Source organism: Prionailurus viverrinus, chromosome B3, assembly GCF_022837055.1.
Source record: "Prionailurus viverrinus isolate Anna chromosome B3, UM_Priviv_1.0, whole genome shotgun sequence".
Taxonomy (NCBI): domain Eukaryota; kingdom Metazoa; phylum Chordata; class Mammalia; order Carnivora; family Felidae; genus Prionailurus; species Prionailurus viverrinus.
Window position 1 is genome coordinate 35,740,919 of NC_062566.1, and position 24,346 is coordinate 35,765,264.

The following is a 24,346-nucleotide window of genomic DNA, read 5'->3' on the forward strand; positions in this document are numbered from 1 at the left end:
GGGGTCCTCACACTCCTGGCAAAGCCATGAGGCAGTGGGGCAGAGCCCATCACTAGACTTCAGAAACCATGCTGCTGTGAGGCCAGAACTATAGATAGTCCACAAAGCTCTGTATGCCAGAACCCCATCTACTCCTGCCCAGGGACAACATGGCTTCCCTCTTTCCGCTGCTTCCCCATCCTATCCTTGGATGGAAAAAATATGGTTACCTCTGAGATGTGTCAAGGCTGACAGGTGGGGTCCTCCCTTCATGAAGAGTCCACTGGTGGATCCATCTGTGCTGGGGGCCTCTGGGGTATAGCAAGGGCTGTGTGTAGTGGGAGGGTCTGTGTAGGTCTATCTGCCATGGCCTTTAGTCATTTACGGCTGACTGAGCAGAGGCTCTTGGCTGTCAGAAGTCATCAAGGCTGCCTGTTTAATTGTGAGCAGGCCTGGGACTCTCAGGGAGAAAGGACAGAACCTGACCTGGACCAGGCCATGGGATGAGTGTCTGGAGTACGTAGTTCCCTTTTGTGGTTAGCCAACTTCTTCCCCAAGTGGGTTTGGGCTTTTATTGGTGGAGTGGAAGGTGGTCAGGAGAGGTTACTGGAATAGGATCTAAGGCCCTTTTTTGAGAATGTTTGTTGAAATGAAGGCTGTGTGAAGGAAGAACTTCTGCCCAGACTGGTCCTCATTCTTGATGTATGGTTGTGGCCATATCCAGGCACAGCTTGGGATGTTTGTGACTGAGGAGCTCCAAACCAGAATACAGGCCCTTGAAGCAGCTTCCATTCCTGAACAGTGTAGCATTATGTTAGGAAACATCCCTTCTCAGGCTTCATCTGCTTCCTTCAGGTAGTATACAGGTGTGGTAGGCTCAGTGCTATGTTCACAGTGGAATACCATAAGGTGGTTTAAGGGTTGGAGGTGTTGATTTCAGAGCTGGGGAAGGGGTGTAAGATTCCCCCAGGCCAACTCTTTGATGCATGGGTTGGTGTGTTTCAGTGAGGACAACTGCAGCCCTTACCAGGCATTGGGACAAGCGATGGATCTGCGCTGGCTGACCCCACAGCCCCAGGAGGGATGGGGAGGTGGATAGCATAGAAGGGAAGGAAGCCTTGCCCAGCAGGCCTCCATGCTGGGGGCCCTGTGAGCCTGCCACTTGAGTGGCCTCTGAAAACCGTGGCCCCTGGCACTGTCTGGAACCAAATGGAAAGCAGTCACCCAGCCATGCCACTGAGTCTGCACGGTGCAGTTCACACAGTTAGATCTGGTTCCCTGTAAATGAGGTGTAGGCCGGTACTCACAACAGACTTTTGACCAGGTGTGTTCCCAAGATGTTTATGCCTTTTGTTCCTGAGGCTAGAAGTAGCTTGGAACATTAGGTCTGAAGCCATTTTATTTAACACTCTCTACATACCCAGCCCTGTCCCACCCTTTAGAGAACTTCTTACCATCCCAACTTGGTTCCCTTGATTCTTGTACACACACAGTCTGGACTCTAGTACACACTGCAGGCTATAGGGGAAGTGCCTCAGGTTCCCAGACAACCTGGATTTTACTGCTGGCTCTGCCACTGGCTGGCCAGACACCTAATCCCTGAGCTGGCTCTTGATCTGTAAAATGGACCAGTACTTTTTTGCCTGTTACATCAAAGGCTTGCCGGGCTCACGTGCCAGATGGTAGGTATGAAAGACCTGGAAACCACAAAGTGCTGCCCAGAATGGGTCCTGAGAGCCACACCCTTTGGTTTGGGGCTGGAATTAGCAGGGGCAGGCAAAACGCTGTGGAACAGATCCTAAGCCTGAGACTTCACACCAGGTCAGACTAATGGCATTGGAGGTGTCCTATGTGGAGGGAGGCTAGAAACTGGGAAGCGTCCTAGTCTGGGAGCTGAGCAGCCCAGAGCTCCTCGGAAGGAGCATGGGAAGCACTGGGGTTCTGGGAACGTGTGTCTCGATTCACATCCAATGTCTGGCTGTATCTGTTTGCTCTTTTTCCCTGTGTCCTTGTTCAGCCCTTATAAGTCCTGCGTCTGCGGGCCATGTCACCACATTCCATCCACCTCTCGTCAAGTGGCCCCACTCAGAGGGACTTCTTTCCCCGGGAGGGGTAAGAGCGACCTGCTGGTGCCAAGCTTAAGCCTGAGACCTGGGCAGAACCCATCCCCCACCCTGCCCTCTATACACATGCACAAAAGAAAAAACCCCTGGCCTCTGAGATCTCTGGGCAGGGGGGTATATGTGGGAGACTGCTCTGAGGTTTCTTTTTGGCAACCCCAACACTGCCCCGGCAGAGACCCCTCCCAAACCTCTAAGCCCACCTTGGCCCAGGACCTGGCTGCTGACTTTCTGCTCTGTCACCCTTTTGTTCTCTATTCCCTTTTTCACCACTTTGCCTTCTTGTGGGCAGAAGGGAAGCGCTTCAGCTCCGAGCAGATGGAGGAGGACAATGCCCAAGTCTTATACTGCGATTCAGTCACCTTTTCCTACTTCCTCGGTATCTTACAAGGTGGAATGTGAAGGGCCCTGAGGCTAGTGCACCCTTCCTCTGCAGCTGAGGCAGCAGAGGAAGGCCACAAAGCCACCTGCCTGCTGGTGGTCAGGCTAGGACTTCTACCCAGGTTTCCTGATGGTTGTTTTGTTTCCATGTCTGATCAACAGGTTCTTGCCGAGCAAGAGTCGAGTTTTTTGATTCTCAATGGGGTTTCTTCCCCTTGGAGAAGACAGAGCAGAGCTGGGTGTGATGGTGGTTGGTGCAAGCTTAGAAAGGACCTTTAGCATCTTTGTATCAGGAGAGCCATAAACTGTATGTAACGCAGGCTGCATCTCAAAAACTCCCTTGGTCAGGATGGGGTGGCCTGGGCTTCCGTTTGGACTTGGGGCTTCCTGGGGCCACATGCGCCCAACTGCCCTGTCTGAGGCATGTGTGTGGCCCTGTTCCGGCCCCTGCCTCCAAGTCAGTGGGACACAAGGCTGCTCCCACTTAGCTGCTGGGAATTGGCTGTCTGTCTTGCCTTTCACCTCCCTGTACTTAATGCTGTTGACAACTAACCATGGCATCATCCAGTAGCATACCCCAAACCCCCCACCCTGAATCAACCTTCTGCAAGGGGCTGTTTCTGGCCCCTTAGGTCAGAGCCTAAAGGCCACTAATTTTCTTTTATACATTAAAAAAAAATGTTTTTTTAATGTTTATTTATTTCTGAGACAGAGACAGAGCATGTGTGGGGGAGGGGCAGAGAGAGAGGGAGACACAGAATCTGAAGCAGGCTCCAGGCTCCGAGCTGTCAGCACAGAGCCCGACGCGGGGCTTGAACTCAAACCGTGAGATCATGACTGAGCCACCCAGGTGCCCCAAGGCCACTTATTTTCAAGGAGCCCAAGGCTGACCTGACTGGGGTCTGAGTAAGTTGGTGTGTAAGGTTAAGGTCTGCAAAGGAGCATTGACTCACGAGCACCTGGGGACCCTGGGGCTGCTTCTGACATGCTCAGTGACCACGAGCAACTCACTGGACCCCTGGGTGTTGGTTTACCTTATCTAAAAATAAGGTTTCTTCCAGCTCAAACATTCTGCATTTCAGTTGCTTCAGAGGGCTGGGAGTCAGGGAAGGATGTGGGAGTGGCTTATGAGAGGCTTGTTTTTCCCTTTTTGGATTTCCCTTCTCCCCCCACTCCCTTCCCTAAGTGGTGTTTTCCATCCAGATGACACCAGAGCTCACAATAAGCATCGAGTAGGTGGGGGGATTCAAAGTGAGCCCATCACTTGAACTATTGGATGGAATGGACAATTGAAATAGTTTTTCCTTTCCAGATTGAATTCCAACTTTCAGAGATACTAAAGGATTGCTGCAAAGAATCCATTTTCAAGTGTCATTTTTATCTCTTTGGTAGGATGTATCTATTGCCCAGAGTCAAGTTTTCCCAATCATGTCCTTCCTGTGTCCCAGCCCCGTGAGGCAGGGATTTGCCTGGAAGGCAGGAGTCTGTCTTCTAGGGCAGAGTGTTCCTAGTGGGCCTATAGTGTTTATTTGGGGGCGGGGAAAGGTGGGGGGGGTGGCCCTACTGTTTTCCTAGCTCAGCATCTTTGGGGAGAAAAGTCTGTCCTCTGGCTGGGTGGTCCCTGAAGTCCAGGGTGTGGTCTTGGTGATGATTAAGTCTGGGGTTTTGAAGAAGGCTGTGCTTGTCCTTCAGAGTTAAAGGATAAGAGGGTTTAATATCTATTAGCATTCCACTGTTTTTGAAAGCAGTGTTTACCCTTTCTGTCTCATAACAAAATCTGGTGCTTATGGACTTGTCCTCTCAGTCACAATACCCTGCTGCCGCCCTTAACTGAAGTTGTATGTTTAGTGCTCAGTGTGAAGGGAGTCTTGTGTCAAAAAGTTGGGGCGAGTTGGAGCTACAGGACCCTTGACATCAGGACTGTCCCTCCCATTGCAGAAGAGGGCACACACTTGTGAGGGCAGAGTAGCCAGGCCCCAGTCTGAGCGCAGGGTCCTCTTTTATTGAAGGAGGGCCCCCACTGACTGCCGCCCCAGTCTTGTGCCACATGGAATCTTTTGGCTGCTTTCCTCTGTGTAGGTTACCCACCCCCTTCTCCCAGCAGCCCAGCAGCCCCCTTCCTGTAATTCTTGCAGGACCTCTAGGTGAGCTGGGTCCCCTGTGTGCCCTGGGGAGGAGGGAGCCCCCTGAGCAGCCACTGACTAGAGAGCTGGCCTGGCTTGGGGGCACTGAATGACAGGTCTAGCTGTATGAGTGTTAAGGACCAGGAGAGATGTCCACCAGGACTGATAGAGGATGAGTCCTGCCTAGAAGCCTTTCCCACAGAAGCCTGAACTTGTGCTGTAACGCTGATGCTGGGGTGCCTGGGTGTCTCAGTCAGTTAAGCATCCAACTCTTGATTTTTGCTTGGGTCATGATCTCATAGTCATGAGAATGAGGCCCACATTGGACTTCGCACTGGATGTGGAGCCTGCTTAAGATTCTTCTCTTCTCCTGTCTTCTCTTCTCTCTCTCTCCCTCTCTCCTCCCCCCTCCCCTCTCATCTGCCCCTCCTCTGCTTGCACTCTCTTTCTAAAATAAAATAAATAAGGGGTGTCTGGGTGGCTCAGTCATTTAAGCATCTGACTACTGGTTTCCTCCACTCAGGTCATGATCTCACGGTTCATGAGTGAGAGCCCCACATTAGGTTCTATGCTGACAGCACAGAGCCTGCTTGGGATTTCTCTCTCCCTCTCTCTCGGTCTCTCCTCCACTCACATTCTCTCTCTCTCTCTCTCTCTCTCTTTCTGTCTTTCTCAGAAACCATAACTTTTTAAAATAAAGTAAACGTTAAAAATATGTAAGGCTGATACAGTGGGTGTCACTGTCACCTTGCTCTTAAAGCCTTCTTTTTGATTTCATTTTTCTGAACATCTATAAACAAATGTCAGTTTGTCTAAAGGAAAAACAACAGACACACAGATAAGAATGAGTTTGTCAGAGTCCTTCTTCCTACTTCTCTTTAGAAGGTGATCTTACTCTGGGCTGGGGAGGACTACAGAGGGAGAAAGAGATTTGCAGTATGAGGCCCGAGGAGAAGAGCCAGGGAGTCTGGGGAGCCTGGGTGCTCTATCACGCTGAGGTTAGAAAGTGAGTTGAGAGGCTTCTTCTAGGGAACATTCCCTCCCCAGGGACCTCAAGAGTAATTCTGGGGGTGAGGGAAGTTCCCCAGGTCCTGCCCTCTCTTCCTCTCCCCTGGAGCACTGGGAGCGAGCTCAGGGGCCTCCTGTGGAAGAGGTGAGCAGTGCCCCCCACCTCCATGGCACTATATATGGTCCAGCACTAGCTAGTGGGAAAGGGCCCAGGAAGACACAGCAAAGACTAGACAACCCCAGGAAGTCTGTCCACCGGTGATAGCCTGTGGTGTGGACTTACCAGATGGGGCTAGACCTCCCCAACCCCTTCACTCCCAGCAACTTGGGGAAAGAACAGGCAGCAGGACTTGCCTAAAGGAAGAGCAGCCCAGTGTCCGAAACCTACTCGATGGGGGACACAGTTGTGCCAAAGGCCATTTGGTTCCTCTAGGCAAACCTGATGCTAGCTGGGATCTATAGTATGGGTGAGTCTGTTGCTGACCATCATGAAGGCTGCATGGCCATGTCTGCAGTGACCTGTATGGGCACATCTCTCTAGCCAGTTCTTTAATCCATGTTGAATCTGGTGCTTCCAGCAGGTTCTACCAGAAAAGCTGTTCCTTAGCATGTTTCTTCTTTCACTGACTTCTTCTTTTTTTTTTTTTAATTTTTTTTTTTTAACGTTTATTTATTTTTGAGACAGAGACAGAGCATGAACAGGGGAGGGTCAGAGAGAGAGGGAGACACAGAATCCGAAACAGGCTCCAGACTCTGAGCTGTCAGCACAGAGCCCGACGCGGGGCTCGAACTTACGGACCGTGAGATCATGACCTGAGCCGAAGTCGGACGCTTAACCGACTGAGCCACCCAGGCGCCCCTTTCACTGACTTCTAAAGATTCTCCATACTGTTTCCATTTCTCCCCTAATATCTTCTCTACACTGTTCCAGACATACCTTCCACCTGTGCTAAGGATGTGACTATGGTCCAGCCCTGTCTGCTGGTATTTGCCATAAAGATGAGTATTTGTTTGTTTATTAATGTTTATTTTTGTGAGAGAGAGAGAGAGGCAGAGTGTGAGTGGGGGAGGAGCAGAGAGAGAGGGAGACACAGAATCTGAAGCAGGCTCCAGCCTCCCAGCTGTCAGCACAGAGCCCGACATGGGAGATATGACCTGAGTCAAAGTCAGACGCTTAACCAACTGAGCCATCCAGGTGCCCCTAAAGATGACGGTTTTAAAAGGATTGCAGTGCTTTCCATGTTTCAGGATGGGAGTGGGGTATAACCCTTTGGGTTGTCTGGACACTTCTGGAGAAAGAGTTAAGTGTACGGAAGGAGAAGGGCCCAGGTAAACAAGTTTGGTGCCTTCTAGCAACCTGGGATTGTGTGAACCACCCCTTATGTTTTCATCAAATACTTGAGCACATTTGTGTGTGTGTGTGTGTGTGTGTGTGTGTGTGTGTGTGTATGTGTGTGTGTTGAATTCTTGTACTAAACGTGTGGAGTGGGCAGGCCGTGTGTTCTTTGATTGATCTTTCTATCTTGGCATCAGTAGGCAACTGGTGCCTGAATCCTTGTCTGTACTACCCAAACTCTTTCCTGAATGTTGCACCTTATGGCCATGAGACTGGCTCCAATAAGTGGCATGGAAGGAGTGATCTCCAGTGCCAGCCTGGGACACAGGAGTTGTAAGGCTTTGGAGAAGTAACTCTGTGTCTCTGTCCCTACTGTCCCCTAAAGAATCCTGAGTGTGCCATCAGCTTATTCTGTCACCTTCCTATTCTGAAACTCAGTTTTCTCATCTGCAAAATGAGGATGTTGAACTAGCTGGTCTCCATGGTGCCTTCCACCTTGGTCATTCCCTCCCTGGGGAAGAGGAAGGAACACTAAAGAATCCAGTGACTACCTAAGGTTGACTCATCTGCATTCCCAGCTCCAGACTGACTTGGATCCAATCCAGACTCACTAGGCAACCTTATAAATAAATGGCTCATGGTACCTGATAGGGAGGTTTTTGTGCAGGTGAATGCTGTGATTACAGGAGCCCTAAGGGAACCAGTATTTTGTTGAGCCTCTCCTACATGCCAGGCATAAAGTGAGCTCTTTATCCTGGAGGTAGATGGTATCTGCATTGTACGGATGAAGAAACTGAGATTTGGAGAGGTGAAACCACTTCCCTAAGTCAAGCGTAAAGCTAGGGTACAGACTCTGGTGTACCCAGCTGAAGCCTGTTCTCTTCCCCATGTGTGGTGTCACCTTGCCCTGCTGGGCCACATCTGTCTATGGCTGGGAATTTCTCCTTTGGGGGGCTGAGGTGCATAGAGATGGGGGGCATCTCAAGTGCTGGGGCCTGACTCTAGGTACCTTGGTTGATAGGAAAGTTTTAAGATTTGGCTCCTGTCTCTGGGGTTTTATACAGTCCAGGTGGAGGGAGTAAGTTCAGATTGTGGGAACGATGTAAGGCAGGGGGTCCTGTCCCCATAGGACTTCTGAGGAAGGAAAGGGGAGTGAAGAAATAGAGGAATCCACAAGATGAGTGCCCTTTAGTTAAGGAATGTGGAAGGGGAGGGGTGCCTGGGTGGCTCAGTCAGTTAAGCATCTGTTAAGCGTCTGACTCTTGATTTCAGCTCAGGTCATGATCTTGTGGTTTCATGAGTTCAAGCCCCGAGTTGGGCTCCATGCTGACAGCGTGGAGCTTGCTTGGGATTTTCTCTCTCTCTCTCTTTCTCTCTCTCTCTCTCTCTCTCTCTCTCTCTCTCTCTCTCTCAAAGTAAATAAATAAACTTTAAAAACAAAAAAAAAAGGAGTGAGGAAGGGGAAGGGGAGTGCTGAGGGGCAGCACAAGCAGCTGCCTGAGGCAGTCCTGTGTGGGTGCTTGTCCGGGGCCTGGAATAGTTGGGGCTGGGGCTGGGGCAGGACCTGATGAGGTTGGGAGCGGGAGGGAGGGTGGACTCTGCAACCTCTTGTCCTCTCCACATGTAGTTGACCAGCCTGCTAAGGTTATACATCCTGCCACCTCTGGTTTGCCGGCTTCTTCTTATTCTTCCCCCATTACTCCAGCTGGCATCCTAAACAAGTGCCTGGGGAAGGGACTGGCTACTGAATGAACAGTGGCAGTTCTTTACCCACCCATGGGGCCAGCGAGGCCACCCGGGTACCATTCTTTCTGTCCCCACAGCAAGTTGGATTGCTGATGGCATAGATGACTAAGTCAGGGTCCCTGGATCTTATCCAGCTCAGCTCCTAAGCTGCATGCTCCCTATCTGGGCCTTAGTTTCCCTGTTTGCACAAGGGGATAGGCAGAGGGCACATCATCTTCCAGGGCAACCAAGGTCAAGTGAGAACCATGAAGAGTATTCAGGTTAGGCTTCCTGTGACCTGGCAGAAAGGGACCTCCCACCTAATCCATAACTGCCTGACCTCAGCTTATTCCCTGAGAGGTGGCCAGGGACAGGGTGGTAGCTCTGCATTGTAGCATTTTGGACACTTGAGAACCTAAAACATGGAGGCAGAGGAAAAAGGTCATCTGGCCCAGCAGGAAGGTTGGAAACAAGGATCCTAACTGGGAATGAGGGAAAGCTCCCCTATACTCACCCTCAACCCCACCCCCAGCCCGTGCAGGAAATTTTGTGCTGAGAACTTGCTATTTAAGGGGGCCTCTGGGGAGGTCTGGTCAGAAAGGAGCCATTTGAGGAAGGGTTTAAAATTAGCCTGGGTGAAATGGGTGGCCCCTGGGGAGAACTGAGGCAGAGGTTTCTGTGGGGCGGCTCTGGCTCCACATCTTTGACCAAAGCCACGTCCCGGGGAGGAGGGAGTAGTACTGATCCAGGTTCTTCCAGCAGGGCCCTGGCTGGCTTGCGCTCTTTGAGTCCATCTTCGGGGGGTGGGCTGAGTGCCCACGTTCTGGCACCCAAAAGCAGCCTGGATGAGTAGTCAGGAGACCTGGGTTTGCTGCATGACCCAAATAAGTCACTTCTGTTTGGTGGTATGCGTGTAAATTAAAGGTTCTTTTATCAAAGGGCAGGGGTGTAGAGGACTGTTGCTCTCTGGAGCCCAGGAGCTGGGTTTATGCTACCCTGGAGCTCAGGCTGTCCAGTTTTTCCCAGGTGCTTCTGGCAACAGGGCCATGCTCGAGAACTGTGTATACAGCAATGCGAGCTGCCAAGGCCTGTGAAATGTGCAGAATCTTCACCCCAGGCCTGGAAGCAGAGGCGTGTCTGGTGAGGGAAAGGCATGACCAAAGGGGGAAGATGCATCCTAAATGGCAAAGGATCCTGCTTGGTATGCTTCTTGGCAAAAACCCACGCAAGAGAAGAAGCTTGTCTTCATCCATTCTTTATTAGCCACGTGCTGGGCTCATTCTTGTGTGAGTGGGGCTGGTGACACTGGTTGGGGGTGGTTGCCTTTGCCATTCCTGGCTCTGTTGTTCAGATCTGTGTGTTGACTGGGCAGAGGTAGAGTGGTGGGGGTGTCTGTGCCTGTCGGCCTGCCTGCCTGCCTGCATTGGGTGTAGCTTTGCCTAGCTGCCCAGGCTCCTGATTCAAGCCACTGACTTTGAAAAGGCTGTCGCGTGGGTTTGGCAGGCCATCACTGGAATATGGAGCAAGTTTTTTGGTGCCTCTGAAGAAGGGAATGTGGCCCATTGTAGGTAGGGCATCTAAATGGTATCAGGAAAGGCCACAGGGCAGGGAGGCAGGCTGAGGCGCATGAGCTTTTTCTTATACTGGCAGGGGTAAGTTCAGAAGATCTATGCTTGGCTTGCTTGGTGGTATGAAATGAGACTTGAGGGGCGCCTGGGTGGCTCAGTCCGTTAAGTGTCTGACTCTTGATTTCGGCTCAGGGCATGACCTCCTGGGATTTTGGCTCAGGTAATGATCTTGGGTTCATGAGTTCCAGTCCCTTGTCAGGCTCTGTGCTGACAGTACAAACCCTGCTTGGGATTCTGTCTCTACCCTCTCTCTCCCTGCCCCTTCCCGGCTTGCTCTCTTTAAATAAATAAACAAACATTTTAAAAAATTTTTTAAAAAAGAGACTTGAAATCAGGTGTCAAGTGTATAGGGAAGCTCTGTTCGTTTGGATTTTTCACAACTTAGCTACAGTTTTAATACATATTTCTAAGGGATCTAAACGATGGGAAATCCTCCCTCCCCTTTATAATTATTGGCTGATCTGGCCTTGCTAGTTGAGCATCTGGTGCCAGCAGCATTTAACTAGCAGTAATGACTTAGAGTGTCTGCCAACCCTCTTAGGGACCTCACCCACAGTTCAGGAGGTCGGGTTTGGTTGGAGTCACAGGATGGACACCTGGTGTCTAGCTTTGGCTTTCCCATCAGCTTGTAACCATGTTGAGGGCAAGGCTCATAACTTATAGCATCATCTGCCTCACTTGAAGCCGCTAAGATCGTACTCCTTCAAAACCCAGCATAATTGTTCCATCTCTGACTCCTTAACCAGGTCTCTTATTCAGTAAACATTTAATATAGCACCATGCTAAGACCTGGGCATAGAGGCAAACATACAACATATTCCCTGCCATCGAAGAGCTTACATCTAGCGTAGAAAGCACTAGGAGATGGATGTGAACACGCCAGGCCTTCTGTTGAAATCACTCCTGGTGTAGTGTGGTATAGGGCTTACTATCCATTTACATCCTTGCCTCTTCTCTAGACTAGGTAGAGACTCTCAATCTGGGGTCCATTTGTATCTTCTGAAAAATATATATGTTTTGACTTGTATATTCTTGGGGGTAAGACACCATAGCTTTCTTCAAGTCTCAGGAATCCTTGATCTGAAAAAGGATCCTTGATCTGTGTGCTTATGACACAGGGCTCTCCCTTCTTGCAGCTCTTCAGCTCAGTCTGTGTACAGAGGTGCTTAGCAGGTGCTTGTTGAGTCAACTGCAGGATGAATGTAGAGAAAGGAAAGGGTACAGAAAGGGCTCTGAAAAGTTAAGTACTATGAAACTCTGAGTGTTCATTTGCCCTGGCCTCCAAAGGAAGCCCAGGAAATACAGATTTCCTCCTTAAACTCTGGAAGGATTTTAGTTCCTTCCTGGAGGAAGAGCTATCATCCCTGTCTACTGTGGTCTCTGTCACCAGGTCCGAACACTATTCGTCAGTGGCCTCCCTGTGGACATTAAACCCAGAGAACTCTACCTGCTCTTCAGGCCGTTCAAGGTGAGTCTGGACCCAGCCACCCACAGGCAGAGCCTAGAATGGAGGAGAAGCATCAGGAGTGAATCCGACCTGGATTGGGCAGCAGGAAGGCAGAGGGCAGTGTGTCAGAAACTGATCGCAGACCCAGCTCTCTGTCCTGGTTGTGTTAATTCACATGTTGCTTTCGTCGATTGCTTAGCCCTTCTGAGCCTCTCATTCCTCATCTGCAAAGTGGAAACAAGAGAGACTCTCAGTAGGCTTTGCCATATAAGGAATCTTTGAGATTCAGTGTAGTCTTTTCAGTTCAAGTTTTGAGAAAACTTTAAAAAGGTGGGGTCTGTGCTTCCACATTACAAGTTAGCGGAGCAAGTGGGAATTTACGCACGAAATGATGAACGCTACCACATGATGCCCACATCGTGTGCTACACCATGTGATACAGAACACAAGGGCAGAGGGCGCTCAACACTGGTGGAGGTCAGGGTGGTGGACACGTGGTGGGAGTGGTGTGAGAATGATGCAGGCAAGCACTGGTGGAGAAAGGGGGGCTGATGTCATGGGTGGCTGGGCTAGCACAACAGGCTTCTGACCTTCCCTGTGATAACCACCTCTCTCTGCAGGGGTATGAAGGGTCCCTGATCAAACTCACATCGAGACAGGTAATTTCTCTCCAAAGTTTTTTTTTTTTCCTCCCAGCCCAGACCGACTACTGAGCTTGGACCTGAGCCTGCTACCTTTTCCTCATCTTGAGGCATTTGGCAGCTGAGACCTGCTCTTTCTCATCTTGTTTCTGTTCTGAACTGATGAAAGAGCGACCTCCACAGGTCCCCTCTCCTTACCAGTCAGCTTATGGTCCTCCCTCTCTGGGAAGCTTTTTGAGAAGCTTTCAACCTGTTGCCCCTTTACCAAACCTGGGGCCTTCCCATGTCCTTAATACATTGGTGCCCCCTTTCTTGCTGGCGAAAACACTGGAACTTAATTACTTGCGTGCATTAAAAAAAAAGATTTACCAAGAGGGTGATGTTTAATGCAGTGGGATAAAGCTGTATTGGAATCATTTCCCACAATGTAGTACCTGGATGGGAGACTTTGGGTGCATGAGAAACTTCTGTTCTAGCTGAACATAGGATATAGGCAAGAAGTTGTTTTTGTTTTTTGTTTTTGCTTTGTTTTATTTTTGAGGGGAAAATGGAATGTTGGGAGAGATATGAGGATGTTCTCTCTTTCTCCTACTAGCCTGTTGGTTTTGTGATCTTTGACAGCCGAGCAGGAGCAGAAGCAGCCAAGAATGCATTGAATGTGAGTAGACAAGGCTTTCTCTGACCCACAGACCTCTAGACAACAAGTATTCCTGTTCTATCTTTTACAAACTTTCCCCCACTCCATGCCACTAAAAAGGGCCTACAGATATACCTTAATCCCCCAACATCTGGAGCCAAGTCTCTGGCTGCTTTGTCTATCAAACGCCACTACTCACAAGGTCCAAGCAGTGTGTCGTCTGTCTTGGCCCCTGCATGGGTGAGTCTTTTAGGCAAGATCATTTCTGGGGCCCTTCTGTACCTGTTGCAGTGGACAGACTGTCTGAGTCCTACAAAGTAAAGCCTTTTCCTTCCTTTCCTTCCCTTCCCTTCTCTTGTAGGGTATTCGCTTTGATCCTGAGAACCCGCAGACCCTGAGGCTAGAGTTTGCCAAAGCCAACACCAAGATGGCCAAGAACAAGCTAATGGCTACACCAAATCCTACCAACACTCACCCCGCCCTAGGAGCACACTTCATTGCACGGGACCCCTGTGAGTGGTGCTCAGAGCTATCATCTGCTGTCCAGCTATTGTCTGCTGTCCTTTTACTTGCCCCAGGCAAGGGGCCTGAGTGCAGTTGCAAACAGAGGGAAGTTGTTGAGATTCTCACTGAGGGAGTCAGTCCTTTCCAGGAGGCTTCTTGTATCCACAGCCACCTGTCTCTGCGGGTTCCATGCTTCCTTCCTCCCCTTGTAGCCTTTGCTAGGCTGCGGACAGACTGAGCTCCTGAGCTGTCAGCATTGCCCAACTTCTCTGAAGCCTTCTCTGATTTTTCTTGGATGAGATGGGCAGAGGCCCATGTAAGGGCTTCTTCTTTTTCTTTTTCTTTTTTTTTTTAAAGAGCATGAGTTATTTTTTATTTATTATTTTCTTAATGTTTGTTTATTTTTGAGAGAGAGACAGAGACAGAGCGTGAGCCGGGGAGGGGCAGGGAGAGAGGGAGACACACAATCTGAAGCAGGCTCCAGGCTCCTAGCTGTCAGCACAGAGCCTAATGCAGGGCTCAAACTCATGAACCGCGAGATCACGACCTGAGCTGAAGTCGGACGCTTAACCGACTGAGCCACTCAGGCGCCCCTCATCTGAGGGCTTCTTAAAGCAGATAGGATGCTCACCATGCCAGGCCAAGTTAACGTGGCTTTTTTTCCCCCGGTCTTTCGGTCCTTGAGGGAAGTCTGGCCTGAGTAGGGAGCTTATGCTTCAACTGTAGTGATAGGTCCCCTTCTCTGTTTGGAATGGTAGTGGAAGGGGAGACCAGTGTTCTGACAATGGGGGCTGTTGTCTCCCATTGTAGATGACCTTATGGGGGCTGCTCTGATCCCCGCATCCCCAGAGGCCTGGGCCCCCTACCCTCTGTACACCACAGAGCTGACCCCAGCCATCTCACACGCTGCATTCACCTACCCAGCTGCCACTGCTGCTGCCGCTGCCGCCCTACATGCTCAGGTAAGCCCCTCTGGGGGAGAGGCGGGGAGAGGATGAAGGAGGCGCTAAGCTGGCCAGACTTTGTTCCTGAATGGCCACAGGGCCACTCATGCCTCTAGAGCTGCAGAACTGCCGTCTCCCACGACATTCTCTTTAGGGCTTCGGATCAGACAGAGGAGAGGGAGAGGATTAGCTGTGAGGCCACATCGGGGATCTGAGGCAGAATGTGAGTGTGAGAGAGACCCAGCCATGGTCCCACCACCCACCGAACATGTGCAGGCGGGTGCCATACTGCGTTCTGCCTGTGGTGACAGCCACAATTCACATCCCAACCCGAGTGTGCTCTGTGGAGCCAGGCCGCCTGCCTCTGCCTCTCTGGTCTTTACGAACTTCAGAAAGCACTTAAAAATTCCTGACTTTTTTACTATCTAGAAGAATGAGCACAGTATTACCTGCGTCAGGGTTGTTGAGAGAATTAGATGTTAACACCTGTGGAGGGCCGGCACCACAGGCCCCCCCCACACCTGGAGCATGGAGTGCTCAGTGAGTGTTAGTGCTTATTTTCATGAAGCCTAGACACTCTCCATGGTGAACCTGTGCAGGGATGGCAGGAAAGAGGGAATGAGCACTTCTAGGGGAGAGTTGGGGAGGTTAGTGCTGGGCCACTCACCGAGTGCCATACCAGGTGCCCGAGGCCAGTGAGCCACGGTCCGTTCTGGCCCGGACCTCCCTGGTGCAGTGACAGGAGGCACTGCCAGGTGTATGGACAAAGTGCCACCAGGCAGCACAAGGGGGCTGAGGAGTGATGGCAAGCCCACTTTGGCCTGTGATCAGTAGAGTGAGCAAGAGCTGAGCCTTGGGAAGAGCGACCTGGCCGGGCGAGCTTTGCTGTTGATGGAGGTCGCCTTACCAGGGCAGTAGGGCACGAGGAAGAACAGGATATAAGAAGCCAGGAAGAGAGAGTTCACAGGAACCAGAAGCCAAGGTGGGAGGGCTTGGGTGCTCTGCCCAAGGCGGGGGGGGGGGGGGGGGGGGGGGCTCAGTGTGTGTCTATGTCAGGTCCTCTGAAGGGCTTAGTGACATCTGGATCTACTCAGTTCTGAGGTGGAAGGTACAGACTCCCCGCCTACTACCCTAGCAAACTGTTTTCCCCCATCAGGGGAGGTCCCCTTAGCCATGGCCGCTTTAGATTGTACTGAGGGCAGAAGTGTGGTTAAACTTGGCACCGTTCCCCAGCTGTGCACCACAGGCAGCTAGAAAATTGATAGGGGATAGGAAGGTGGTAAAGATCATTCCCCAGAGGGAAATGATTGGGTATTTACCACAAACCAGGTTCTGTGGTGGGCAAAGAGCGGGTGAGCCCAGGAGACTGTCCTCATCCTCTGTGACCTGGTGGAGTGCAGGAGGCTGGCAGTAGTGCTCCTGGCCACGCAGGGAGTTTCACTGCAGCAGCCCTATGAGGCCTTGCCGGGCGCTTTGCTCCGATCCTAGCTGTGCAACCATTTCGCTACCTGATCTTTTGCAAGTGACTTCACCTTTGGGCCTCTGTGTGTGTCCTCATCTGTAAAATGAGAGGGCAATCAAGATGAGGTGGAGAGGGTTCTACCCTGTCTGCTCCAAGTTGCTTGGCCATGACAATGGTGAGGCAGAGGTTAGGAACCAGAGATAGTATGTCAAGTTAATAAGCAGAGGTGCCTCTGCCGTTCTTGGGGTAGCTCCTCCAGCTGGCTGAAAGGGGCACGCTACTTCCTGTCCTTAAATTCCATACTGCAGGGCTATGTGCCCTCCTGTTTTCTTCCTTTCTAGCTTCCTCCCTCCCACCCTGTCCCTGCCCAGTGGCTGCCCAACTCCAGTCCAGCTGCCTCAGTCCAAATCCTGGCTCTTCCAACACCTCTATGACCTTGGGCAAGTTACTTAACCTCTCTGTCTCAATTTCTTTGGAATGGTGATAATCATACCTACTTTGTAGGTATTTGTTTTTCTGATATTATCATAGAGGGAATGCTAGAGAAGTGCCAGTTATCATGGTTATTATTTAATATCACTATTATCTAGTGCCCCCAGGGTCCTCTCCGAGGCTGGAGGCCTCATTGTGTCTCAGTCCCTGTTTCTGGACTCCCTGGGATGGGGATAAAGCCCACCTCGAAGGCTAATGACATTTGTCGGGAGGCAGGCTAGCAACAAGAGATTGGGCGAGGTAGTAACTAGTTCTGTCCCAGCTACTGGACTTCTCTGGATGTCCGTCTCCACAACAGTAGAATGCACTGCCCGAACCAAATGCAGTAATAGCATTTGTGTCTTTTCCTTCCAAGAGCTCCTTCCCTGCCCCCTGACAGTGCTGCCCAGAAGTGGATGCTGTTCATCCTGAGGGCATTATTCTGAACCCAGAGGAACAACAGAACTAATTCTGGGCCTATGAGCAAGGAGGTGACTTGGAGAGAAGGTAGTAGAAAAAGGGGATGAAAAGCAGTCCTTCCTTTCTGTGTCCCAACATACATACCCTGACTGCATGCCTTTTGCCACTAGCTCAGCCTCAGCCAAGGCATCCGTATGTGGCCATGGGGCCCAGACCTACAGGAGGGGCATTGGAGATGGCTTAGTCCTGCTCTGTCTAGCGTGAGGCCATATTGCTCAGCCTTCTGGTCCTCTTTTTTTTTTTTTTTTTAAAGTTTTTTTATTTATTTTGAGAGAGCAAGCAGGGGAGGGGCAGAGGGAGAGGGAGAATCCCAGGTGAGCTCCACGTTGTCAGAGCAGACCCTGGTGCGGGGCTCGAACTCACGAACCATGAGATCATGACCGGAGCTGAAACCAAAAGGCAGAAGCTTAACCAACTGAGCCACCCAGGTGCTCTTCAACCTTCTGGTCCTCTTGATAGGAACTTCTCTTTTAAGAGGATGAGGCACACAAGAGGTGTAGATGGCATGGGGTCTGGCACATGCCTAAAAGTGGGAATTCTCTGTATCCCCTTGCATCCCAGAGTCCTCCCAGACTTGACTTCATTTTCCACTTCAACCTGAGGATGGTGGGGATCTTTGACCGGGGCTCTTTTCCCCCTCTTTACACTGGCTCACCGCTTGCTAATGACTTTCCTATTACATGAACTCCCTTGCCTCTGTTTTCTTATCTGTATAATGGAGATGGTAAGATTCTCTTTTCCCTTTGCTTATTATCCTGCTCCCCCGAAAATAGTTACTTTTAGTCCATAGGGTTAGTAGATAGTTGGGTGTGCGTGTATAAATAAATCCATAGATGTGGATCTTTTTTTTTTTTTTTTTTTTTAATGTTTGTTTATTTTTGAAAGAGGGGGAGACAGAACATGAGCAGGTGAGGGGCAGAGAGGGAGACACAGAACCTGAAGCAGACTGCAGGCTCTGAGCTGTCAGCACAGAGCCCGACGCGGGGCTCAAACCCGTGAGCCGTGAGATCATGACCTGAGCAAAGTTGGGCACTTAACCGACTGAACCACCCAGGTGGCTTTTATAAAAGTTACACATTTAATCTGTTTAAAACTTAAATATTAGGACATTGTTTCCCATCAGTAAATGTAGATCTACATTTGGATGCCTGGCAAGCCCACCTTTGTATAAGTGTGTCCAGCTCCCTATTGATGGTAAATTAGGTTGTTACACAATTTTCTGCTACCAATAGGCTGTGCTGCCATGGACGCCCTTGTTCACCCCTCCCTGGGTACCTGTCCTGCTGGTTTTCCTTATCATAAATTCCTAGAACTATTACAAGGTCACAGTGTAGACTTGGCAACCTGAGTGTTCCTTTAATTGACTTTCTGATGAGTGAGGCTCCCATATTTATTGGCTATTCATATTTTTTCCCATGTGGATTTATTCCTTTCTCCACCTCTTGGTCTATCTTCTCAGTTAGTCCCAAGATCTGAGAGAGGACCGAGTTCATGTGCCCCGCCCCCCTCCCTTGTTTTGATGCTGCCCTTCTTGGAGCCTGGTCATTCCAGATGCCCATGGGCCTGTCCCTGTGCGGTGGCTTCTCAGGACCCCCAGATCCCTGTGAACAACTGGAGGCCTTGCGAGTGGGCTGCTCACTCACTCCCTGATGTGCTGGCCCTGATCCCTGGGCCTTGGGGGTGTCTCCTGTTCTGAGCTGGGGCAGGAAGGGACAGCACTTCTTTAGAGGACCCTGACTGCCAGCCTCTACCTGTGTCTGAGGAAATGGAAAGGCAGCCCCTCACGTATGTTCTGTCCACTGGGATGGCACATCCATCCCGAGCTCAGAAATGGAGGTTTTCCTCTACTTCTTCCCCAAAGGGGTAGTGGCTCATCTCAGGCTGGGGGGAAAGCTGCTGCTTTGGAGACTGAGTCACAGCACCTAATGGAGGGAGTGGGGGACCCCATGAAGCAGGCTTGCCGAGGGAGCCCCTTAAGCAGCCGCTGGCTTCCCCAGTGGTGAGTCAGAACCCTCCGAGCCCTTCCCACACTAACCAACATTTGCATCTTGTCCAGCCCTACAAGGCACCTCACCTGTCAGGATCTCTTGTCACGGGGCTGCTCCAGCTGGAAGCCAGGTGAGGGGTGGTGGTCAGGGTCCACCGGGTGATTCCCTGAGCTGGAGTGGGCCACAAGCTTATCTGGTAGCCACATGCTGGTTTCCTTATTGTCCCTCTCTTACGGAATGAGCTCTTATGTCCAGCCACGCTTCCAGGTGGGAGTGCATCCCACAGCTCAGCAAAGGGGAGGAGAGGCTGCCTCCCACTTGGCCTCCCACTTGGCTGTTAGCCAGGAGGGGAGGGAACTGCTTCCAGATGTTGAGGCAGCAGGAGAGAAAATAGTGGCTTCTGAGGCTGGACAGCTCAAAGGCAAGAAGAGGCACTTGATCTCCCATTCTGTGTGATATGGTGCTTAATCAAGGTGGTTCTAGCAGCCCTGGTCCACGGTGTCCTGGTGAGAGCAGTGCCACATCCTTGGAGCCCAGGGAAGATTCTGGCATTGATTAGGTGGCCTAGGACCTGCTTCTGCTATATGCCAAGTGTCCTGACATTTTAGGGTAACCAGCTTCTGCTTGCTGTTGAACATGTGGTGAGCAGAGTCCTGGGGTGTACAAAACATGTAAGAATTGGAGGAGACAGAGGAGTATGTTCTCAGAAAGCTTCCATCAGCCCGCAGACGACCTGACATTACTTGACATCTTCTCCGCTTACAGAGGCGGGGATTCCAGGCAGCCAAGTGGGTAACTGAGTCCAACTGCCACACTGTCAAGCTAGTTGTCTGTGGGCCCAGCTGCTACTTGTTTTCTACATTGGCTCTTGGCGTGCCATCCCTTCCTTTCCTGAGGGGACCCCGGACTCCCCTCCCTGGGCATTCTTCCCCTTAGCCCTCATTCAAGGTCTTGTGATGCTGTGTTCCCCCACTGATCCCAGGCAGCCATGGGTTAGGCTGGGGCAGACATGCTGTCTATAACTGGGGCAGGTGGCCTTCCTGCAGTCTTGGCTTGGCACCCAGCATAGCTTACTGCCCAGACCCATGGGGAGGCTGTGCCTAGAAAGGGAGGGTGTATGATTTCCTGACCCGTCTCTGGGAATCCTGCTTAGGGGCTACTGCTCTGAAGGGCCTTCTGGCAAGTGCCAGGGCTGAGACAGCTGCCAGGCCCCCATTGGAGGCCTCAGCTGGTGGGTTACAAATCTGTAGACCTGGGAGGCTGATAATGGAGGGAACAAGAGGGATGGAAAGGGATGGAAGCATCAGCTGGGTCTCAGCCATGACTTCCTTAGAGAATCCTACAAGGACAGGAGTCCTACCCCTTAGAGACCACAGCAACTTTGGTTTCTAAAGTGTTTGTACATTGTGTCTCACCTGATCCTCACGGACACCCTGTGACTTTGTCATCTCTGTCCTATACTTGGGTGAGGGCACTGAGACAGAAGGAAACTGAGCAAAAATGTATTAGGTTCATGCTCCTAACGTCAGAAATTCTACACTCTTCAAGTCAAGGGGGAAGGGCAGAATGCTGACCAGCACCCCCACTGCCAAAAGTCCACCTGGTACAGTTGGGCTCAGTGGAGCATAAAACACCTTGGTAACGATTCTCTCATTTGAACCTCAACCCTGCGGAGGAGGCAGGTCAGGTGGCGCTCTCCCATTTTCAGGATGAAGAAACTGATGCCTAGAGGTGAGTAAGTGGCCCGGCGTCTGCCAGTCAGTGACAGAACCAGGACTCCAGCAGGGACACTGAAGACTCCCCAGTCAAGAGAAGGGACTGCACAGCTAGCTCCTGACGTTGGCTTCTCTTGCAGGTGCGCTGGTACCCTTCCTCTGATACCACCCAGCAAGGATGGAAATATCGTCAGTTCTGTTAGTTCTTCAGTAAGTGTTGGCCCAGAGGCCCAGGATAAGTGTTCTAGAGCCTGGCTTACTGCAGGGCCGTGGTTCCTCCTTCTGCCTGAGCCGGAGAGCTCACTGGTGCTAGGCGTCCACCTGGGCTTGCGTGCTAGGGCACTCTGGCTGGTTTTTCCCCTTCTCCTCCCACCGACACCCCCTGCCATCCATCTTGCAGCCTCCTCACAAGGGCAAAGCCTGGGTTCATCTCTAGTCCCTCACCTCTGCTCACGGCCACCTCTCTCCCCTCCCTCCAGGTCTTGTCACCGCAGCTTGAAGCCCCTACCCCGCTGGGGAGGAAGCCGCTCTGAGCTTCCACTGCCCCCAGGCGGCCTGTGGAGAGCTGCTGCTTCCCTCCAAAGACTGTGAATTTTAAGCCTGACTCAGTGGACTGCTTCCTGTTTCCTTTCTCCTCTTCCTCAGCCCTGTCCTTCCCCAGAGCCCCTCGCCAAGGCCTCCCGGGAGGATTCAGGGGCCTTCTTGCAGGGACACCCAGCCCCAGGCCGGAGATCTCACTGGGACTGAGCAAGGCCTGACCCCCTGGGTCCAGACTTGCTTCCACAGCTCCACCTCAGAGAAACGAGGCATTTAATTTTGCATGTTTTCTGGCATGAATTAAGACACTTAAATTTGTGTATATGTGAGTGTACAGTTTGTTCTCACATTGTGTCACCATAGCAACAGGTCCTGGCCACCAATGGTCCATCATTCCGGGTCCCTCTGTGCACACCCTCCCCTGCAGCCCCTGTCTCAGTGAGGACCAGCCCTGCAGCTCGCCCCGCCCTGCGGTCCTGCAGCCTGGCGCCCCCACCACCCCCACGCGCTTCCAGGCCGAACAGCAGCCACCACCCGACAGAGATAGTGTTTTCTTTTTCATTTCAAGTCCGGGTCCTCTGCGTCCTCCTCAGAGGGGCCAACAACTGCTAAGAAAATCCTTTCTCTGCCCATTTTGCTTACCTCTCCACAGCGCACCCCACCCCTGCCCTGCTCCTCATTCTTTCCGTACTTCAAAACCAACCAAAAAGTGAAAGTATTTTTGTACCCTGTGTAACAAAATATTTATGCATCATAAAGGATTTTTCGTGTGTGTGTGCAATTAATTATTAAAGAGACCTTGTTCGCCTTGTCAGATAAGTTTAATGTTTAGTTTGAGGCATGAAGAAAAAAAGGGTTTCCGTTCTCCAGCAATGAGCCTTTGTTTCAGGCGTTAGTTTCAGAAAAATGAAGGAAAAAAAATTGTGCAATTTTTTTGTTTCATGAGCACATCAGTGCTTTTGCCTTTGGCCGCAGCTGTGTGGCTGTCTTGCCGTTTTCAGACTTGGGAGACGAGGTGGCTGTTGTAATTGCTGATCCTGTGAGAATGTGAAGCTGGATAATATATGAAATGCAAAATAAAAAGTCATCCAAAGTAACTGCTCTCTGACCTTTGCTTCCACGGGACCTAGACGGGCACCGCTGAAGGGTAGCTGCTGCGAGCTGGGGGAGGGAGGTGAGGTGGGCCCAGGCCTTACGGCTCATGTAGCCCTTCCCACCTTCCCTCCTTGTGCACCTTAAGTCCTGGAGGAAAGAGACTCACAGAGGACCCCTCAACAGGGGCATATCTGCCAGCCCACCCTGTGTTTGATTCATTCACTCCTTCATCCAGAGTTCTGAGGCTATGGATGGAGATTCCCTGCACCCAGAGTAAGCACCCAAATGGGACCTTTGTTTTCTCTGGGTGCTGTGCTTTAGTTGGCCTGACCTTTCCTGGCCTGTGGCCTTTTCAGGCCCTCTAGCAGAGAAGGACTGTGGTTTGGAAGGGTGGGCTCCCCCAGGAAGTGTCCTTGGTATATATTTTGTGAGGCTGTGCTGGAGGGAAGAAGGATGGCCCTAGAAAGGGCCACTCTCCCACACCCTTGTAGGCTCCCTGTGGTGGCTCTGGTTCCTGAGGGGGAGGTTTTGCTAGAAGCCAGAGTACATGGGCATGAAGAGAAATCATGTGGAGCCATGACCCTGGACCTCACTGAACCTGTAGCTGGCCCCAGTTGTTCCCTGTTGTGATTTGGAGCCTCAGTTTCTTCATCTGTAAAGTAGTGGTTTGGAATCCTTTCTAGCTGCTTCTGGTGGGTTGGAGCACTGACCCCATGGCTTTGCTGTTTGTCTTTTCCATCTGTGTGCCCCCACCCCGTACCCTTCACAGCTTGGCTTGGAGCTGTGCCTACACAGGGAGGGCAGGACAGGCCCTAGAGTGCCCCCACTCTGTGGTTTCATTCCAGTCTTGCTCTGGGCGAAACTGGAGCAGCTGTGGCTGTCCCTGGTCACTTCCTCACCTATGTCTTGGGTGACCTTTGTATCCCTCTCTCTGTTTCACCTTTTCTGAATCCCAGTCCTGCACTGGGTGTTTTGGGTCTAAGATGTTCTGATAAATGTGTCAGCTGTTAAAGGCTACGGGGTGACGCATGCATCCCCAGCTGGTATCTGCATGTAAAGAGAGGACCCCAGGTGCTCTGAGGGAGGAGGAGGCCACAGGGTGTCAGGCTAGAGGGTTGGTTACATGGACCCCAGGGAGAGGTCCGGGTGGGACGAGGGGAATTGGCTGTGTTCACCTGTGTACCCTGTACCCCTCACCTCCCTGCAGTATCCAGAGGCATTGCTTCCCAGCCTGCAGCCTCTCCTAGTTCTGGTGAGGAGCTGCTCTGAGACCCACTACCCCCCCCCCCCCCCCCCCCCCCCCGCCCCACCAGGACCAAGCTGATGCCTGACCTACTTCAGCAGTGTCAGGAACCACTGGGTCTTCCTGAGGTGGTGAATTATTTAGCTGGGGCGCCGGGCCTTTCTGAGAGGGGCTAAGAAAGCTGCTCCATAATTTAAAGGCCCCTGCTCCTCTGGCTTCCCTGGGGGATCTCCGTCACGCCTTACTGAGCAGGGCCCAGGCCTGGGTCTGAGAGGAGGGTCCGGGATGGGGAGGGGGCCCTGAAACCATCCCAGAGGGGCCCTCCAGCTGCACTGGGGCCTTTCCTCAGGGCGAGAGGCCTTAGCAGATAGTCATGTCTGGACTGAACTGTGAAGCTATGAACCTCGAATAGTTCAATGACTTCCTAGTAAGGACAGGAAGATCAGTCAGAAGCAGCCAGGCCCTGTCTCCCATTCTGTGCTCCTTCCAGAAAGCACCTCTTCCTTCTTGGAGGGGTTTAATCCTGATCTGATTACAGGTGAAAGGTTTCTTTCCTTTCTGAAAGGATTTTAGGCATCTGGGAACAACCAAGGTTCTTTGGCTCAGGGACCCCTTGCCAGCAGCACTGAGATGGTCTCCATGGCAGAGGAGATCCTCACAAGTACATGCATCTCCTCTCCTCTTCACACAAGTGAGGCCTGTGTAAATGGATACTTGTTGAGGCACTGGGGAGCCCCTGGCTGTCCCCTGTGCCTGGCCTGAATTTGTAGGCTTTGTAGGAGAGCAAGTTCCCAGTCCACGTTTGGAATTTTTAGGCTGTGTGGCCTGACAGCTTCCTTGAGAAACAGGACAGGGTAAAGGCTTAGGCTCCTTGGGGTCCCG

At 51.5% G+C, this 24,346-nt stretch overlaps 1 protein-coding gene across 5 annotated transcripts in view; it reads left to right on the top strand.

Moving 5' to 3' along the window:
• The window catches only part of RBPMS2 (RNA binding protein, mRNA processing factor 2), a 32,365-nt gene that overhangs the window by 5,275 nt on the left and 2,744 nt on the right, over nucleotides 1–24,346 (top strand). The window contains exons 2-8 of one of the 5 annotated variants that reach the window (XM_047864031.1): nucleotides 11,691–11,768; nucleotides 12,368–12,406; nucleotides 12,984–13,046; nucleotides 13,387–13,537; nucleotides 14,340–14,491; nucleotides 20,730–20,799; nucleotides 21,069–22,223. In XM_047864031.1, coding sequence (XP_047719987.1) covers nucleotides 11,691–11,768; nucleotides 12,368–12,406; nucleotides 12,984–13,046; nucleotides 13,387–13,537; nucleotides 14,340–14,491; nucleotides 20,730–20,792 — 546 coding nt within the window. In that variant the 3' untranslated portion in view covers nucleotides 20,793–20,799; nucleotides 21,069–22,223. Of the gene's footprint in view, nucleotides 1–11,690; nucleotides 11,769–12,367; nucleotides 12,407–12,983; nucleotides 13,047–13,386; nucleotides 13,538–14,339; nucleotides 14,492–20,729; nucleotides 22,224–24,346 lie in introns of those variants that run through there. The other 4 variants (XM_047864032.1, XM_047864033.1, XM_047864030.1 and 1 more) reach the window with 4 other exon arrangements.